This window comes from Helobdella robusta (assembly GCF_000326865.2).
Source record: "Helobdella robusta unplaced genomic scaffold HELROscaffold_15, whole genome shotgun sequence".
Classification (NCBI taxonomy): Eukaryota; Metazoa; Annelida; class Clitellata; order Rhynchobdellida; family Glossiphoniidae; genus Helobdella; species Helobdella robusta.
The window spans coordinates 1,525,208-1,545,889 of NW_008703839.1; the positions used below are offsets into that span (position 1 = coordinate 1,525,208).

Sequence of the window (20,682 nt, forward strand, 5' to 3'; positions counted from 1 at the left end):
CCTGCGGTTTATTTATTTTTTATTCTTTATAATGCAGCTCCATCGAAACGCTGAGCTGCTTACGTGTTATTTGATACTTATAATTAAACTTTCGTGCCACAAACGCTGTACAAGTATCCTATCCACACTACACGACGCACATACCCACTCCGCAGGCACGTGCAAGACCGCATTATACGCATATGATGAACTTTGGGTTTCGGACAGATAGTATTCGATCCATGTCACTGCCACATATTTCATTGATAGCGTTTCCTGATATGTCGTCGGCATTCGACTGTGTTGACCATGATATACTATTGAAGAGGTTACGTTTTAGCTACGGGTTTTCATACTTGACAAACCGTACACAACATGTTTCTCTTCTGAATGTGCTGACTGATAATGCAAAGGTCAACTATGGAGTTCCACAGGGTTCGGTCCTGGGACCAACTCTGTTCATATTATAAGATCCTTGGTTTTCATGGATTCATTTGACATTCCTTTGCTGATGACATTCATATACTAGTCACCGGTCATTCATGTGACCCTCGTTAAAGCTTAATCGATTCAAAACACATATATTTTCAGTTGGCACATGGCAGCAATTCTCAAAGTTTTGTATTAATTCCGCTAAAGTTAGTAATGCTATGGTACCATTCAGTCAAACAGCAAATGTTTGGCTCAAAGATCACATTAAGACAATATTAATTTCGTGCAATATTTACCTTAAAAATTTATATCGAGTCAGACATTGATTGGGTAGATCAGTTATGGAAACATTGGTGCACCCTTTATAATTTTTCATTTGAATTATTGTAGCTGTTACAATATTGTAGCTGTTGTACAAATTGTCAAATGAATCAATTGCTGTTCTTCAATTGATTCAGAATAGATCTGCAAAGTTGATAACTGGCAGTTTAAAACTTGACCGCGTAACACCAAATCTGAATGAACTTCATTGATTGACAATTGACAAAGAATATTTTTTTACATTGGTGTGATTGTCTTTAAAGCACTTAATGGTCTAGCACCAAAATATGTGGCGAAGTTACATACTGGTTTTCAAAATATTGCTGTTGCTGGTCCTACTGTGTGGAACAACCTGCCTGCATCATTTTGAAAAACTGGACTGTTTTTTACACCGTTCAAAAATAAATTGAAAACATTTTTTGTTTTCATTGAAGTTACATTGAAGTTACATTGAAGTTACATTAAAGTTACATTGAAGTTACATTGAAGTTACATTGAAGTTACATGGAAATGTTTTAGTTTTGTCACGTACAGTTTGTTTGAATTTTTAGAGCGCCCGTGAAAATATTTAATAGGTGCTATATGTAATGATTCTTAATATACTGCCTGACAACAGCACATGAGCTAACTCAGCGACCAACCCACAATCTTCTGCTACTTCCTCAAAGGACAAAGTGAAGTTCGTCTTATATTGGTTTTAGTATCGATGGATACCTACACGGTCGAGCCAGGTTCTTCCTCCGGAGCGCACCACACCAACAAGCACGTAAAATAATTTGTGAAATAATTTAATAAAAAAAAATTAAAAAAGCGTGCGTGTCCGTTAATTTACGGAGAGACTAACGGCCAAATTAAAAACAGCCTGTCGTATAAAAGTGTAAACAAATCAGCAAATATAATTGGTGGTGAGATGATGGCGTGCACTTGTTGAATGTAAATTTCAGTATTGCGGAAGAATACGCCGTAAAGCTATAATTGATTAATCGAACGATTGAAGTATTGAATAAATAAACGATTGGTTGATTGAATGATTGAATGAATGAACGGTTGATTGATTGAATGATTGAATGAATGAACGATGGTTGATTGAATGTATGAACAATTAAATGACTGATTGAATAAACGATTGATTGATTGACTGACCGATTGATTGATTGATTGATTGACTGACTGACTGACTGACCGACCGACCGACCGACCGACCGACCGACCGACCGACCGACCGACCGACCGACCGACCGACCGACCGACCGACTGACTGACTAACTGACTGACTGATTGATTGATTAATTGATTTATTAATTGATTGACAATTGCTAACAAAATGTTTATAGCACGTTCAACAGCTGCTAAATATGTTCAATTTAAATGAACTGACCGTCAAGAATAACCACTTGAGAAAATTGTTCATGAACAATATGGAATTATCGCGCTGAAAATTATTATCCTGTAATTTTTTTAAATATATTAAAACAAGTCATTAATTTTACATTGTAATATATTTTATTCCATACGTAATAACTTCTATTAAAGTTAACGATAAAGTTTCTTGGATGTCCCAATTAAAAAATCTACTGCACTATTTAATAGAGGATTATTTCTTATTTAATATTTTGGCTTAAAAGAGGATTATTTCTCTAACTCACAAAATTGTGCCTGTAGCGTGTCTTGTTTAACGTTAGCCAATATGATTGTTTTAACTTGAATAATGAATTGAATTTTTTTATTTTCAATCATTTTTTCATGTCTTAATTTATTTGACCTCGTTTTGTATAATTGATGTCAATCCTCAGTCATCAACACCGAACGAGATGAAAGAATAATAACCGATGATAAGTGTCACAAAGAATTAATTTTTCTTTTTAGCAATCATTTGTTTCAAGTGAATATCTGTCTTTCAAATTTTTACCGACGATATGGAATGCCATATTGTAACAACACTCAGTTCTCTAGACGGCTGGCTCTACACAGCTGGTCACTTGCATCCATATCTAGAGAATGAATGGAGTATGCGTTCGATGTTGACAACTGCATTTATTATTATCGTGGTTTTTATCGTGCATTTTTAGATTTTGTGCTTCATTTTCTTCGTTGAAAGATGCCTAAGTAGAGTGGTCAGTCAAAAATGTCTTGACGGTTAATAATTTTGATATTTATTGGGAAACTATTGACATTAGATACAACAAATTTATGAAAATTCGTATTCGTTAAATTTAAATATTAGTTATAAAATAAAATGAATTATAAATTTTTGTAAAAAATCTATTTCAAAGTCAATACATCGATGACGCAATCAGACAATGAAAAGTTGGAAGTTGAAAATAAAAATGAACGTCTTGAAAAACAAATTTGCTTAAAAACGATGATTCAAACCGTTACACACATTCACATTATACGACCAAAGTTTAAGGATGTCTATTTATTTATATGCAGTATGCCAACACAACTGAATTTTTAAAATAATTTCATTTGTAAAATTGATCTACACTGGATAGAGTTCTTGAATTCCAGCTATATCGTCCAGCGACAGAGTGAGGTTTGCCTTAAATCCGGTGTAGTACGGGTACATGATTGAACCTTTCACACTACTGTGGTCCAGGCCAAGGGCGTGCCCAATTTCATGAATTGCCACCCAATCAAAATTGGCCCCTGATAATTTTGTAAGATGCATAATAAATTTTTTGGTCATGATGGTTGGTCAGCAATGAATGCTTTCTAAGAAATTAAAAAAATACAACATTAGATGATTTTTGACTTGAGACTTTGGTTTAATAATATATATCTTTATATAATGTGTTTTACATTAGCTGTGTCATTTAAATTGAACCCAATAAATAGTTTAAAATTGAATCAATAAATTATTTAAAAACGTAAACATTCTATAAGAAGGCCAAGTTTTTAGAAATTTTGAACTTCGACAATGAGAGTAATTTTTTAATGGAAAAACAATAAAAAGGATGCAAAATAATTTTCAAAAAAATACTTGATCTATTCAAAATAAAAATACTACCACTGTTGGTAGCAGTGCTCCAAGATTCGTCGGCGTCAAAATGCACCTCCCCGTCAGTCGGGTAGAATGCGTGAGCCAGCACTCCACCTGGTCCATCAAATGAACTTCCGTCTCCATGGTCCAACCGGGCAAATTTCAAATTTATCACGGCCTTCCTTGAACTTGTGCTTGAAATCAACGAGAATGAAAGTTTGGGAGCGTAAATAGCCCACGTCTGAAATATGTTCAAAGTTTTATAACCAATTCATTAAACAGTCTACTGATGCATTTGTTTTATTATGTTAAATCTTCTCACTGCTAAAGAATTTCTGATGATTTTATCTATCCCGGAATTGGTCAAGTTGATTGTTTTGTTTGGATAATTAGCAAGTTTGTACGTCAAGTTTGTTGATGGCCAGGGCTCTTTTCAGGTTCCCAACCGAAAATTTGAAAATTTAATAAACGTATAATTTTTATAAAAAATGTTATTTGAATAATAAAAAAACAAATACCAGCAAGAAGAAATCTCTTTGTTCTGTTTTTCTTCTCAAAAACATCCGGGTTTTGGCATCTTGGAGTCATCAACAAATTTATCGTTTCATCGTTTAAATCACCTGGATGTAAAAAAAATATGAACCTGCAAATTAATATTTTCAATATAATCGGAAGTTTACTGTAACATAATAAAATCAACTTAAAACGAAATAATGTCAATTAATTTACGACCAGTTTGGTTGGCACCGGCAAATTTTTGCACTTTTTCAACAGAACGTCGAAACGTGACGTTCGAGTTTTCGTCATCACTCATTTTCATGTAACCGAACTTTTTGAAGTATCTCTACATTTAAAAATATCAACATTTATACATATAAATAAAAAAAAACTAAGAAAAATGTAATTAACGTAAGCATCCTTTTTGGTGAATCTCTTTCCAGCTGGCAGTCCACCAACGAGGAAGAAGATGCAGCATGCCGTTGCTATGCTGATGAGATACGCTGCCATCCAAGGTTTCATTCTTCAAATTAGTTCTCTGAACTTCTAGGATTTAAATTTATTTTTGACAGTAAAAATTCTGTAATTGATCACGTTTGGGAACCTAAGCCTGATGGCAGGTTATATAGAGTTTGATCAAGTGCTGACCCGCTGAACTTTTAGGACAAGAAATGAAAGGAATGCTGGTGACATCGTTGCAGACTTCGTGAGGAATTGTATTAAGTGTAATAATAATAATATTATTGTTATTATTATTATCATTATTATTATTGTATATATTAAATACATTTCATTAAAATTCATTTTATTAGACATTTCCTGTTATCATTAGATCTTCATATTTTGACGAGTAAAAAATAAAATATGTTTCCATTATCATTATTATTGTTGTGGTGGTTGCTGTTATTGTTATTATTATCTTTATTATTATTATTTATTCAATTATTGGTGCTACAAGTTATAAAATAATAGTAATTTCGTATTTAATCGATACATTGAACTATAAATCGTGCATATAAACATTATCAACTAGTTATTATGTTTTTTATTTAATTGTAACAAGAGGCATTGACAATAAAAATTTTGTTGTTATCATTGTTGTTGTTGATGTTGTTAATATTGTTGTTAATGCTGTTGTTAGTGTTATTGTTGTTATTGCTACTGTTTTATTAGCTGTAATAAATGTGAACTGAGCATCACCCACGTTGCATTTCATGTTACGACCGTTGTCTCAAAAGTTGTCACTGCTTTCAAATTCGGGTCAAACGATAAACGAGTGCTGTTGGCTGCTGATTGTTGATTGCAACAATGTGAACTAAGATTTCAACGGGTCGTAATGTGGATAACGTGACATGTTCAACGTTTGACGTAGAAATTTTCAATTAAATTAAATATTTGCAAGCAAGTGAAATATTGCGACCGTAATTATTTTATAATTAGTTTTATTGTTTTATTGCAAAGTTTGGCCTCACTTGTTTCCTACGGTTCTTTCATACATAAGTACAAATATGTGTTCATGCATACGAAGACACAAGCATGCATACATACAAACAATCAAACAAACATACGCACATATAAACATACACTAATACATACATACATACATACATACATACATACATACATACAATAGGTATACATATATAATATACATAATGTAGGGGATACATACAGGATGTGTATGTTGGTCTCGCACAGACTGGTTAGTTTTTTGAATTCTCAAAATAAAGTTTAAAATTAGGTATTTATTCATTACACTATCACTTGGTTTTAACCTAACTTTGATTTTACAATTTTGTATCTTGTTTTTCGTTATTCTTCTAATAATATTGGTCTTATATTAAGCGTTTCTCACTTTTAATTCACGTATATTCATTTTACAATTGTACTGCAAAATTTTTTTTTTCTCATTTCACCTGCATACCTTAAGTTAAACGACGTTTATTTTTTTTTTGCGTTTATATCTTTCACTAAATCCCAACATAAATTCATTTTAATAAATTATCTAGGAAATTCATTCATTCATTTAGTCATTCATTTTTTCAATGTGGTCTAAACTATGCGACGGCATATTTGTAAACAAACTTAATTTATTCGTACAACAGCAAATTTCGTAATTTCAAGTTCTTACCCCTGCACACTGGTATACAGTTGCACACTTGCACGCGGTTTCCACTAATTTCTACGGAAAAAAAAAACTAAACAGGAACAAAACAAAACAAAACAAAAAAACTAACTAGTTACTTCTCTGAGTATAAGCCGGTGTATACATATGTGCAGGTGCCTTTATACATTTGCATATATGTACGCATTCTCATCTAGTCGCTCATCAATAATATTCAATCAATACCAAAAACTAGCCATAATCACCAATTTAGTTAATTCATCATAATTCATCATTTCATTTAATCGTTCATCAATAGCAATCAATTACCACCAATATTAGTGCATGTATGTATATGTATGTATGTATGTATATATACGTATATATATGTATATATAGGCATGTATTCTCAGATAATCATTCATCAATAATAATCAATCACAACCAAATACTAGTACATATATATAGGCATTCATTCGCATTTAATCGTTCATCAATAATAATCAATTACTACCAATACTAGCGCATATATATACACACACTATTCTAGGCCCAGACTCACATACCTCCTACCTTCACAAACCTTTGAACGGCTCCCAGGGCGGGCAGCGCACGTATTTTTTTGTCTTTTTTTTGTGTGCTTCAGCACCGTTCACTAGCGGGCCCCCCAGAGCACATTTCCGTTATACCCTCAAGTGGGTTGTGTTACTTCCTCTCGGCCAGCGCTTATTGCAGCCATCCTTTGTTGTCCCATCGGTGCACTTCACTTCAGTCATAGTTATCGTTGGTAGTAGTTTTTTTTTATATTCTCCATTGGTTTTATTGTATTCTTATGGCTTCTAGCCAGAGCTCCTCTTCTGGTTCCAGCACTCTCACTCGTTGTCACGTATGTTCCAAACATTTTCGTTTGCGTCCCGATGGCGCATTGGTTAGGCATGGAGGAAAGGTTAAAGGTTCAGAATGTTCCGGTTCCCTGGCGAAGCCCAGGACCGGGTCAAAACGCGCGTCATTTGGAAACGTTTCCGGGTGCGCCCCTCCCGCCACTGCCGTCGGCAACGCCTCGATCAGCAGTGCTGCACCGCAACAGGCTTCTAAAAGCGACATGGCAGAGAGGTTCTTCAGAAAATCTGCTAGTTTTTGTTTAATGGATCACATTCCCAAACATTCAAGAACAAAATTTGGTCAGACGCTGGCTAAAGTGGTAAAGGAAATTATTGATAAACCCTCTACTTCAATCAGTTGGTTCAAATTGCTCTTTTTACCAGCAATGATCTTGAGGAAAAGTCACCGCGGCGGCAGACGCCATAATCCAACTGGATTAATCAATCAGAGGATTGACGATTTTGGCGGACAATCCGTCGAGAAGATGGCTGACCGCTTAGAACTCGTTAATAAATTGGAGAATAATAAATCAGCCGAATCTAAGTTGATATCTTCGGTAAAGTCTAAGATCGAAAAAGGAAACATAAAAAATGCGATGCAGCTCCTGTCATCAACGGACACCGTGGCACCTGATACTGAAGAGACTATACGTGCTCTAAAGTCTAAACATCCCGCCGCACCCAACAACAAACAGCAAAGTCCCTCCAAGGAAAGTTCAAGCTTGTGCGTTACATCTCAACAAGTACTGGTTTGCTTAAAAACTCTCCCAAAGGGAACATCAGGTGGCAGTGACGGCCTTACGCCGGAGCATCTGAAAGACCTCACATCTTCAAAAACAGATTCGATTGATCTTATCAACTCAATCACTGCATTTATCAACATGATCTTAAATGGTGATTGCCCACCTGATGTGGCCCAATACTTTTTTGGCGGAAGGCTGGTGGCCCTATCGAAAAATGCGGCGGGATCAGACCCATAGCAGTCGGGTGTGTGTGGAGGCGCTTGGCCGCAAAATGCGCCATGTTAGCCGTCAAGGACAGAGTGGTTCCAATTTTACAGCCACAACAGGTGGGTGTCGGCGTCAGTGGTGGGGCGGAGGGAGCGGTACATGCGGTGAGACGATTTTTGGATGGCACGCGTGATGGCCAGTGTTTGCTCAAATTGGATTTTTCCAACGCTTTTAATACTCTAAGACGCGACCATATGTTGAACTGCGCCAAATCCATTCTGCCGGAGATTTTCAATCTCTGTTATTCGGCTTATGACTCGCCTTCTTTCCTGTCCTTCGGCGACACTAGGATCCTGTCAGCTGAGGGTGTTCAGTAGGGAGATCCTCTGGGTCCCCTTCTTTTCGCACTCTCTGTTGACCCACTAATTAAAACACTAAAATCCAAATTTGTTGTTGCCTACCTAGACGACATTTCATTGGGAGGTGATGTCGAGTCCGTTTTGGACGACCTTAATACTATTATAAATTCAGAAAATAACATAGGTTTAAAACTTAATTTTGAAAAATGCGAGTTGTATATGAACAAACCTATTACACTTAACATTAAATATCCAATTAAAACCCTTGAAAAAAACGAGATCGATTTTCTAGGCTCAATAATTTTTCCTGGTGAAAGCCAAAACATATCCATAGCTAAAAAATTTGAAAATTTTAAACTTATCACCCAAAGGCTAAATATCATCAATAAACATGATGCAATGGTCCTTCTATTACAAGCTGCTTTTTTGCCTCGTCTTGTTTATTTTTTGAGAACATCCCCTCTGTTGGATGTTTCGATCCTCAATAGTTTCGACGATCACCTCCGTGACGCATTCCAGTCCATCTTCAACATAAAACTCGATCGAAAAAATTGGTTACAGGGGACGCTGCCTATATGTGTTGGTGGCCTGGGTTTGGGTTCCGCGGCTGAGCTGGCACCTTCTGCCTTTTTGGCTTCTGCTGCTGCCACGGTGGCCCTCCAGGATCTGATGTTGCCTAGGGATGTGATTTACGTCGATAACTTCAGATTGCAAGTATACGACATGTGGCGCGCCACCAACGGAGATGTGGTTGCGCTCGAAAACCCCTCGCAAAAACACTGGATCGCCCCCTGTCTTAATAGATCAGTTGATCGATGGCTGCAATTGAATGGCTCTGCTTTTGACAAGGCTAGAATTATGGCTGTCAAAAGTGAGTTGGGCTCCGCCTGGTTGAGAGCGCTACCCAACACTTCCTGCGGCACTAGATTGGATGACTCCTGTGTTCGCGTGAGCCTTGGTTTGAGACTTGGAGCCCAGATCGTCACCGAATACGAATGTGCATGTGGGGCAAGGGTTGATGAACTTGGATACCATAGCCTTTCTTGTCGTCTAGGCCCAGGAAGACAAGCCAGACATACGGCTGTCAACGAATACCTGGTACGATGTTTTCAAAAGGCTGGTATCCCGGTTATAAAAGAACCCATGGGTTTGATAGAGGAAGGAGCCTTTAGGCCTGATGGTTACACTATCACCCCATGGGCCCAGGGACGGTCCCTTGCTTGGGACGTTACCATACCCCACACTATGGCTGACCGATACATCGGCTACACTTCAGTTGAGGCGGGCACTGCTGCCCTTAAAGCGTCCGATTTCAAAAATGAAAAATACGTTTCATTAAACAATTTAAGCAAAATATTTCAACCCATTTGCATTGAAACGTTCGGACCAACAGATAAGCACACGTCATTATTTATTAACGAATTAACAAGAAAAATAGTTAATATAACGGGTGATCCTAACGAAGGCAATTATTTAAAACAAACTCTTTCACTTTTATTACAAAAATTTAATTCCTTCTGCATTCTGGATGGAGCTGCTAGATACCTGACTGTGCGAGACCAGGGACATAGATAAAAGTTGAACTCGGAAGGGATTGCATGCCTAACCATGGCTTGTTCATCAAAACGGGTTCATACATACATACATACATACATACATACATACATACATACATACATACATACATACATACATACATACATACATACATACACACATACATACATACATACATACATACATACATACATACATACATACATACATACATACATACATACATACATACATACATACATACATACATACATACATACATACATACATACACACATACATACATACATACATACACACATACATACATACATACATACATACATACATACATACATACATACATACATACATACATACATACATACATACATCATACTCATCAAGTGGTAGCCGTCTTTTATACCACATTTCCATTTTGTTTGTTGCCGTCACCAAGTGGTATCCGTCCTTTTTACCACTGTTTGTTTTCGTTCCCTCTATGTTGTTTGATTTTAACTTGGTTTTAACTACGCCAATAATTGAATTGGCTTGACTTGTTAACCTTGGTTGAACCATTCCGTTCAGGCGCTCCATCCTGCACTATGCCTTGTAGTCAATCATCTAGCTCAGGTCTTACCCGTTGCCATGTTTGCAATATGCATTTTTGTACCCGCCCAGATGGGGCACTTATGCGTCATGGGGGAAAAGTTAAGGGTTCTGAGTGTCCCGGCTTTCTCGCCAGGCCTCCGGTGGTGCTAAAACGTATGTCTTTGGGAAATGCTGGTAATCTTTCTATCAGGAAAAATCATGTTGTGCTTGCCCCAAAAGGCGACATGGCAGATGAATTTTTTCTAGATCTGCAAGTTTTTGTTTGCATGATCACCTTCCCAAGCAGTGCAGACCCAAATTTAGTCAGGTGTTGGCCAAGGTTTTGAAAGAAATTATCGAAAAACCTCATTCGCCTCCAAGTTGGTATAAGCTGTTGTTTCTGCTCTCAATGGTTCTGAGGAAGGGTCCTCCAGGGGATAAACGTCACAACCCAACAGGTGTTATTACCCAGAGATTGGATGCATTCGGAGGATGTTCGGTGGAGAAGATGGTGGAATTTTTGGAGCCTGTTGTTAAGTTTAGCCGAAGCTAAAATGATATTATCCGTTAGATCCAAGATTGAAAAAGGTAACATTCAAAACGCTCTACAACTATTGACATCAACGGATACAGTTGCACCGGTTACGAAAGAAACCATAGGTTTCCTAAGGGAGAAACATCCAAATACTCCCTCAAACAGAAAGGAATGTCCACCCAAAGAGTCTTCAGGTTCTGTACTGTTTAAAGTCTTTTCCTAAAGGAACTTCTGGCGGCAGAGATGGTTTCACGCCTGCACATCTAATAGACGTTACATCTTCAAAGGCAGACTCTTCGGATCTAGTGAATTTGATTGTCTCATTTGTCAACCTGATTCTAAGCGGGAACTGTCCGCTGGAGGTGGCTCCTTATTTGTTTAGTGGAAGACTGGTTGCCCTGTTAAAAAAAGATGGGGGTATCAGACCAATTGTAGTTGGTTGTGTATGGAGGCGTTTGGCTGCGAAATGTGCTATGCACATCATTAAAGACAGAGTTGTACCCCTCCTTCAACCTCAACAGGTGGGCGTTGGTGTTAGCGGTGGCTCAGAGGGTGCGATTCACGCCGCTAGACGTTTTGTTGATAACATGGATGATGAGAATGTTTGTTGAAACTTGATTTTTCTAATGCGTTTAACTCTCTAAGATGGGATCACTTGCTGCTCACTGTGAAGTCGGTTGTGCCAGAGTTGTACAACTTTTGTTTGTCGGCTTATGATAAGCCATCCATTCTGTCTTTTAGTGGCACAACAATTTTGACAGAAGAAGGAGTTCAGCAAGGTGACCCACTGGGTCCATTGCTCTTCTCTCTTGCAATCAACACTCTGTTGAAGTCTTTGGAATCCAAATTCATTGTCGCCTACTTGGATGACATTTCACTTAGTGGAAAGATTGAAAATGTGCTGAGGGATTTGAATTCAATTGTGGGTCGTGAGACTGATTTGGGTTTGAAATTAAACTTTAAAAAATGCGAATTCTTTACAAATTATCCAAACTTAATAGAAAATTCTTTCAAAATTAAACAGTCTCTTAAAAATGACATTGACTTTCTAGGCTCTTTTCTATTTCCTTGCAATAAACGTAATATTTGCTGGGGTGAAAATTGGAAAAATTTAAATTTATTATGTCTAGACTGAAGGCAGTTTTGAAGCATGATGCCTTGACCCTGCTGCTGCACGCGGCGTACTCGCCTCGTTTGACTTGTTTTTTTAAGAACGTCGCCCAGCCTTAATAATTTGATGCTTCAATGTTTTGAACAAACTCTCTGTGACGGCTTCCAATCGATTTTCAACGTTTACCTTGACCCGAAAGGTTGGTTACAGGCAACCCTGCCCATCTCTGTTGGTGGCTTAGGTTTAGGTACCGTGGTGGATTTAGCACCTTCTGCTGCCACGGTTCCTTTCCAAAATTTGTTGTTGCCCAGGGATAAAATACAACATTCCGACAATTCTAACAATTTCAGAATCCAAGTTTTTGATGGGTTCCGGACCGTCCACGGAGCGAAAATTGGTATCGAAACCCGTTTTCAAAAGGAGTGGAACGCTCCATTTATCAGCAGCTCAGTTGCTAAGCTGCTAGATTTGAACCAATCAAACTTTGATAAGGCCAGGATAATGGCTATAAAAAGTGAGTTGGGACCATCTTGGTTGAAGGCTGTCCCAAACTGTGGTACCAGGCTGGACGACTCTTGTGTTCGTGTCAGTTTGGGACTGAGACTCGGTTTACCCATTTTAACCGAGTATGTTTGTTTATGTGGGGCTAATGTTGAACCCCTGGGCTACCATGGTCTTTCGTGTCGGTTAGGCCCTGGTAGACAGGCTCGACACTCAGCCATGAACGACTTTTTGGTCAGGTGCTTTCGGAGGACAAACATACCCACAATTAAAAAACCTATGGGTCTCATGGAGGAAGGTTATTTCACCATGGACACAGGGACGTTCCCTTGCATGAGATGTTACGTTCCCCCATACCATGGCTGAAAAGTACATTAATCTTACCTCACAGGAGGCGGGTGCCGCTGCCTTAAGAGCCGCAGACTTTAAAAATTCAAAATATGCGGCTCTTGCAGATAGCAAAATTTTTCAGCCAGTCTGTATTGAGACCTTTGGTCCAAACGATTTTCAGACTCAGAGTTTTCTGAATGAACTCTGTAGCAGGATTGTAGAAGTATCGGGTGACCCATTAGATAAGAGTTATGTAAAGCAATCTTTCTCTATTTTACTTCAAAAATATAATTCTTTCTGTATTTTGGATGGAGCGTTAAAATATCTGTCTGTGCGAAGCGTTTAACATAGATTAAAGTTGAAACCGGATATGATCATTACTTTCTTATAATTCTAATCAATTATGGGTTCATACATATATACATACATACATACATACGTACATACATACATACATACATACATACGAAACGAAACGAAACGAAACGAAATTTTATTTGCTTCTCAAAATTAAAAATTAAAAGAAAGCAGGATGACCATAATAGAATTTATAAAAAAAATTCATCTAGTATGGCCACCTAAACAGAAATGTTCTATGTTCGTACAAAAGTTTTTCAGCAAATAATAAAAATTTTCCCCAAATGATCTATGAGTGGCATGTTAGATGTTAGTTGTTAGTAAGTTAACGAACTCAACTATGTTAGCAAAACAGGTGTTAGTTGTTAGTACGATGGTTCACGGTTTATGTATAACAATGTTTGGTATCTATCCAGAAAAACACGGGATAGACATTACATAGTTATCTATATATTTAAGCAACATATAGAACGACATGAATAGTAGATCTCACAGTAATTAAATACATAGAAACTATATACTGATGTCTGGGGATTTTTTCAAGTGAGTAAATTAAATGCGACTTTTCCAATGAGATCAATCAATAAAGCAATCAACCAATTCCTCAATCAAGAAATCAATATAATAATTAGAATTTAAAGCGATAGATAATAAAATAAATAAATAAAAATTGTACAAATACATCCGCTCGTTTAGCGATCAGCAACAGTTAGCATTCAATGTCATTATTCAACAAATAAATTTTCAATTTATTTTTAAAATTTGCTTCATTAATTTTATTGAATGGAAAACCATGTTTTAAAATAGCATTCCAAATTCTTGGCCCTTTACAAATGATATGAGAAAAAAGTATGAATGTTTTTGATTTATTTGCTAATATATTATATTGACGTCTGGAATTATATATCGGAATAAAATAATTATTGAAAATAGAAGGAAGTTTGTTTGATAGTTGTTTATATACAAAATTGGCTGTAAAATATAAATTTAATTTATCAAAATCTAAATTATTAGTTAATTTGAACAGTTGAGGTGTGTGAGCATCTTTTCGAGAAAGCGTGATGATCCTCATTGCTCTTTTCATCAGAACTTTTACAGACATGGTAGTTGATGGGTAAGCACTGGCCCAAATGACGTTGCAGTATGATACATGGGGCAGACAGATGGCGTTATAAAGAAGATTTAAACATTTTTTTGGGAGATAAAACTTTATCCTATTTATTATTCCTATTGATCTGGCCAACTTGGTTGAAATGTAATTGACGTGGGGTTTAAACGTTAGTTTCTGATCTAAGAGGACACCCAAAAATTTTACTATTTTGCTCTCGACAATTTGTTGATTGTTAATTGTGATTTTGAACGGTTCTTTATAGTTTAAACACTGCACTGGACCGAAGACGATCATTTGGGTTTTTGAAGTATTCAGTGCTAATTTATTGTCGTTGAACCATTTGACGACGTTTTTTAATTCAACATTTGTTCGGTCAATAACACCATCGATGTTAGTTCCGCTACCAAAAATGTTGGTGTCATCTGCGAAACAAACATAATCAAAGTAGTTTGATGCATTTGGCAAATCGTTGATAAACAAGATGAAAAGTAGTGGTCCCAAGATACTTCCTTGTGGGACTCCAACACCATTATGTTGTAATGTTGAATTTTTATTTCCCCAGCTGACAAACTGCTTTCTTTCAGACAAATAACTTTCAAACCATTTCAAAGTCGTTCCTCTTATGCCATAGTGTTCAAGTTTACCCAACAGAATGGAATGATCAATACAATCGAAAGCTTTCGACAGATCTAGACATGTTCCTACGATGAATTGTTTTTTCTCCGCAAGCTTTCCAATTTTCCTTACGAGTTCTATTATTGCCAGTTCTGTTGAATGTTTCTCTCGAAACCCGAACTGGTAACATGATAGAATATTATTTTTTTCTAGAAACGATATTATTCGTTTATGCATAATTTTTTCTATTATTTTCGAAAATGCAGGAACTAATGAGATGGGTCGAAAATTAGAAACATCATTATTTCCGGTTACTTTCTGTAACGGTATGATTTTAGATGTTTTGAAGCATCTAGGAAAAATACCTGTGTGAGTGATCGATTGATGATGTGCTCGAGAACCCAGGCTGTGGTGTGGATTGTTGATATGACTATTTTTGTTGGAATGTTATCCCAGCCGCTAGATGATTTTGGAGCCAGCAGTTTTGTTGCGAAAATAATTTCTTCTGCAGATGCGTGGAGGCAAAAAACGAGTTTGGTATTTTGTTGCCAAGAAACTTTTTCCATTGATTATTTGTTTGAAATGATTTAAGCAGATTTGGTGCTATGTTGATAAAATAATCATTCAAAAAATTTTCTGGATTTTCAATTATTTGTTCATTTGAAGTTACTTGCAAATTCGTTTTATTGCTACTGGATCTATTCGATACTTCCTTAATTATTGACCAAGTTTTTTTGCTGTTGTTTATATTTTGCTCGATTTGGTTGGTGTAGTATCTACGTTTTAATTTGTTTTTTAAGTTGGTACACAGTTTACTACAAGTCTTGAATTTTAAAAGTCGATCTTCTGACGGATTTTTCAGATATATTTTAAATAAACATTTTTTCTTTTTTAATAATTTTTTAAATTCTGCAGTGAACCACAGCTTTTGTTTGGAGAGTTTGTTTTTCTTTCTATTTGATTTTATCAGACACGCATCATAGAAATAGGATTGAAATCTGTTGATGAACAATTCAAACCCCATATCAACATCGATGCAATCAAAAACTTCACTCCAGTCAGAATATTGCAAACGTTCATTCAATCTCCGCAGACGATGTGTTGAAAAAGAGAATTTCATTTGTGTTGAATCTTTCACATCAATGCTTCTATTTCCATCATCAATTGAAGCAAAAATCGGAAAGTGATCTGATAGATCGCACATCACAACGCCATTCAGTCTTGAAGGTTTTAAACAGTTCACAAAAATGTTGTCTATCACTGATTGTTTTCTAATGCTGGTTCTTGTTGAAATTGTAATAATCGGTGATAAATTGTAGCATGAAGTGAGATGTAAAAAATTAGTTGTGCTGTTGTCTTCTTCTACGGAAAATAAATTGAAGTTGAAATCCCCCATTAAACAGATAAATTTATTTTCATTGTTCGCAGCGTGTAACAACTGTTCTAATTGATTGATATAAAATTTTGGATCTTGAGACGGAGGTCGGTAAGTTACGATCATTATCGAATTTTTTTTTGAATCTTTATTAATTAGCTCGATTGAAAATGTTTCGAAGTCTTTGCAACCAATAAGATTCAAATCATTTCGAATTTTATATAAACAACTATTTTCCAAATAAAAACCGACACCACCACCATGCTTACCACATCGATTTTTTCCAACAAAATGATAACCCTCCATTTCAACATCATGTTCATTATTCAGCCAGGTCTCTGTTATTGCTACGACATTAAATTTGAAGGAAAAATTCATTAAGAAATCATAAAGTTCGTTAGTTTTGTTTATTAGACTTCTTATATTCAAGTGCATAACGTTTAGCATTGAATAACTCACGTCAGAAATGAAAGATTGATATTTAGCATTGACTGACCTTGGATCGTCAAACATTATTGAATTTTGTAACAATTGTTCTTCATTATTTAAAAATTGGTTATTTAAAATTTTACTTTCCATTCAGAGTATTAGCATCAGGTTTCGTCTGATTGAAGCGCCATTCGCGCACAATAATGTTTTTCAACATAATGTCAGGATCCTTCATCTTACCGACATCTGAGCTGTCGATGCAGACTCTGAACATTGTTGATTCCTGGTCATCTTTGTCAAAATTTTTATCCGACGATATTTCTGTTTTTTTCAAAACAGGATAACATGTGATGACATTGATTCCATTTGACGTCAAAAATTCAACAACATCTCTTCGATGGCATTTACTAATGTTGCTCATTGAGAACACAGATTTTTTAATTAAATTTTTGTCTGCCCTCAATTTACAATCTTCAACAACTTTTTTGCCAATAACTTTTGTTGGTTTTTTAGCTGTCTTGATGTTTGCCGTGTTTTCGTTGTTGTTGTTTGAAGTGGTTTCGCCGTTGTTGTTGTTTGAAGTGGTTTCGCCATTGCTGTTGGCCTCCAATGAGACGTTCAAACGTGGACGTTTGTTGTGCCGCTTCACCAACGTGAACGCTTCGTCCAGAGTGGGTGATGACACGACGTCCGCCCACAAAATTCCTGGCGCATTTTGGTTAACTGGTGGCAACGGGTTATTTACATTGTTAGAGATTACTGAGTCAACGTTTACTTTTTTGCCAACATTGTTTGCAACAAGAGAGTTAAGTTTATTTTTAACATTATCCAACTCGGTAGTATAAGACGAAAACATTTTATTTATCTCAGCTTGTTGAGCGAACAACATTTCTTTTATCTGTTTGTTAACGAAGTCGAAATTTATTTTCAGCCAGTTTTCCGTGTTTGGTATTTTATTTATATCAGAACTGCAAAATAATGCTATTTTATCCAACAAATTGTTATTTTTAATATACCTGAATAAAGTCAAGCATTCCAGAAGTTTTTCACGTTTTGAATTCCCGCGCGAGGGAAATTTTTCTATTTTATCCAGTTTTAGTGAGTCTATTTCACATTTTAATGTTTTAATTGCTAAAACAATATCGTCACTAGTATAAAATTCACTAGTATTATTAATAAATGATTCTTCCTCTATTAAACTTAAATTATTATTAATAAAATAAAGGAGCTCGTTTATTTTTACCGGTCTCGACGCCATTTTTTTCTCGATACATACATACATACATACATACATACATACATACATACATACATACATACATACATGCATACATACATACATACATACATACATATATACATACATATATACATACATACATACATACATACATACATACATACATACATACATACATACATACATAGATTTTTTTTGGTATGAACCCAGTAGCTTTTTTGTTCGGTTTGGGAGACTGGGGTTGTTAAGCGTGGTTAAGCTGGCACCTATAGTTTACAAATCATCTGCCGCTGTCACGCTCGACCTGCAGTTTGTCTTACTCTGGCGATCTTTTACGAATCGTGGTACCCCACCAGCATCACCCAACCGAGCCAAACATTTTCAACCTCAGATGCTTGAAGAGGCATACAAAACAGCTTTTCAATTTTTCTTGTCCCCCAGTCCCGACGATGCAACTTCGGCTCGTTTGCTGGCCGCGTCAATTGACGCGAGCTGCGGTTGGTTGAAATCCTGGCCAAACTCCTCATTGGTGGGTACTAGACTGGATGATGAGACAGTCAGGATAGCCATTGGTTTTCGTCTGGGTTTAACGGTCCACCAAAAATATCTGTGTAGGTGCGGTGCGAAGGCTAACGAACTTGGTCACCATGGCCTGGTCTGTCGTTTGGCTGGCGGTCGTTGGTTGCGCCATTCCGCATTAAATGATTACATCTGCCGACTTTTCTCCAAGGCTTCAATATCCGTTTTTAAAGAGCCATCGGAAATTTCCGCGCTGGATGGAAAACGCCCGGATGACTGCACATTGATTCCTTGGAGAGCCGGTATGTGCCTGGCGAGGGACGTAACCGTTCCTGGCACATTAGCGGAACGTATGTGCACTTAACCAGCAAGGAAAGTGGTTTAGCCGCAACCAGGGCATCGGATGAGAAGATTAAAAAATATGAAGATGCCCTGTCCTCGATGGATTTTTTACCTGTTTGCATCGAGGTTCTTGGCCCGATGGACAACAGCACTTCCAAATTTTTTTAAAATATTTGCAAAATGATAAATTTCAAGTCCGGCGACAGCAGAGAGCTATTTTTCACCATGAATCATATCTCTTGTTTGCTGCAAAAGTCCTTGCGCGACTGTGTTACCGAAAATGTTCAAATAACCGCCGACGTGAGCAAATAACGAGATATCAATTGTTAACCGATCTCATTCAAATGTTTAACTGTTTAGTGTCACTCACCGCTGATTTGGTTTTAACATACATACATACATACTTACATACTTACTTACTTACTTAGTTACATCCATATATACCGGCATTCACACATACATTTATACATACATACATACATACATACATACATACATACATACATACATACATACATACATACATACATACATACATACATACATACATACATACATACATACATACATACATACATACATACATACATAAATACATACATACATACATACATACATACATACATACATACATACATACATACATACATACATACATACATACATACATACATACATACATACATACATACATACATACATACATACATACATACATACATACATACATACATACATACATACATACATACATACATACATACATACATACATACAAGCTGACGGCCGTGCTGAAATGTGTACCGGTGTACGACCATATCCCTAAGCCATGCGGGAAGAAGTTTGCACATGATCTGAACGCCTTGCTGACGGGTGTTTGTAATGACCTTGGTGACCCGGCTCACTGGGTTAGACTCCACTGTTTTGTCTCATACGTCTTACAGAAGACTTCCAGAGGGGGTCGCCGGGTCAACCAGGGCAATCTGGTCAACAAGCGTCTAAGAGAATATTCAACTATTGGTCTTGAAACCCTGGTACTGTGTTTTGATAAGTTTAATAATGCCAAATGACAAAGGCACAACCCCGATCGGTGGATCAAGGCTGTGACATCTTGTATTGAACAGAGAAACCTGTCCTCGGCTGTCAGACTTGTCTGTTTGCCGGAGGGCCTGGCGGAGAGCTTGCCACCTACTTTTGATAAATTATGTTCCATCCACTCAAAAATTCCGGTGAACAGGCGGGTCTTCCCCGCATTGGCACCAACGGCTGGTTACGTTTTTCCCGCCGAGGTGCTGAGGGCCGTTAAATAGTTTAAAAACGGTTCTTCCGGAGGCCTGGACGGCCTACGACCCCAGCACCTTAAGGATGTTTTTTTTTGGTCCCTTGCCAATCGACGACACACTGAACTCCTTAACTCAATTCATTAATTTGATCCTTTCTGGAGCTTGCCCACTCTCCGTCCGCCGGTTCTTCTTTGGAGGCCGGCTAATAGCTTTAAATAAGAAAGACGGAGGGGTCAGACCGATTGCGGTCGGGAATGTTTGGAGGAGGCTGGCTGACAAATGCGCTTTGGCCCCGGTCGG

At 37.0% G+C, this 20,682-nt stretch overlaps 4 protein-coding genes across 4 annotated transcripts in view; 2 read left to right on the plus strand and 2 right to left on the minus strand.

Annotated features, from left to right (window-relative positions):
• Positions 1-2,864: 2,864 nt before the first annotated feature.
• Positions 2,865-4,800, minus strand: HELRODRAFT_110065 (hypothetical protein). The gene is made up of 6 exons (XM_009015122.1): positions 4,625-4,800; positions 4,448-4,559; positions 4,234-4,335; positions 4,038-4,144; positions 3,743-3,956; positions 2,865-3,381 (listed from the first exon to the last, which is right to left on the minus strand). Exons 1-6 carry the CDS (start codon positions 4,733-4,735, stop codon positions 3,215-3,217), a joined length of 813 nt encoding a protein of 270 aa, XP_009013370.1. The 5' UTR covers positions 4,736-4,800; the 3' UTR covers positions 2,865-3,214.
• Positions 4,801-7,149: 2,349 nt separating this feature from the next.
• Positions 7,150-13,147, plus strand: HELRODRAFT_169284 (hypothetical protein; the record flags this gene model as incomplete). Its single annotated transcript, XM_009015123.1, has 8 exons — positions 7,150-8,139; positions 9,069-9,371; positions 9,624-10,058; positions 10,632-10,760; positions 10,942-11,092; positions 11,268-11,363; positions 11,457-11,531; positions 12,480-13,147. 8 exons carry the CDS (start codon positions 7,150-7,152, stop codon positions 13,145-13,147), a joined length of 2,847 nt encoding a protein of 948 aa, XP_009013371.1.
• Positions 13,148-17,137: 3,990 nt separating this feature from the next.
• Positions 17,138-19,221, minus strand: HELRODRAFT_169285 (hypothetical protein; the record flags this gene model as incomplete). The annotated part of the gene is made up of 2 exons (XM_009015124.1): positions 17,138-18,014; positions 19,085-19,221. The coding sequence occupies 2 exons, from the start codon at positions 19,219-19,221 to the stop codon at positions 17,138-17,140; spliced, it is 1,014 nt and encodes a 337-aa protein (XP_009013372.1).
• Positions 19,222-19,324: 103 nt separating this feature from the next.
• The window catches only part of HELRODRAFT_169286 (hypothetical protein), a gene marked incomplete at both ends in the record, with an annotated part of 4,278 nt that continues 2,920 nt past the window's right edge, over positions 19,325-20,682 (plus strand). Inside the window, 3 exons of the mRNA XM_009015125.1 lie at positions 19,325-19,399; positions 20,013-20,119; positions 20,175-20,368. Of these exons, the coding sequence (XP_009013373.1) occupies positions 19,325-19,399; positions 20,013-20,119; positions 20,175-20,368 (376 nt within the window). The remainder of the gene's footprint in view (positions 19,400-20,012; positions 20,120-20,174; positions 20,369-20,682) is intronic.

Coding starts and splice junctions, on each gene's coding strand:
- HELRODRAFT_110065 (XM_009015122.1), bottom strand. CDS start 4,735: ATGAAACCTTGGATGGCAGCGTATCTCATCAGCATAGCAACGGCATGC. Junction 4,560..4,624: donor TCACCAAAAAGGATGCTTAC/GTTAATTACATT, acceptor TTTTAAATGTAG/AGATACTTCAAAAAGTTCGG. Junction 3,382..3,742: donor GAGCACTGCTACCAACAGTG/GTAGTATTTTTA, acceptor CAAAATTATCAG/GGGCCAATTTTGATTGGGTG.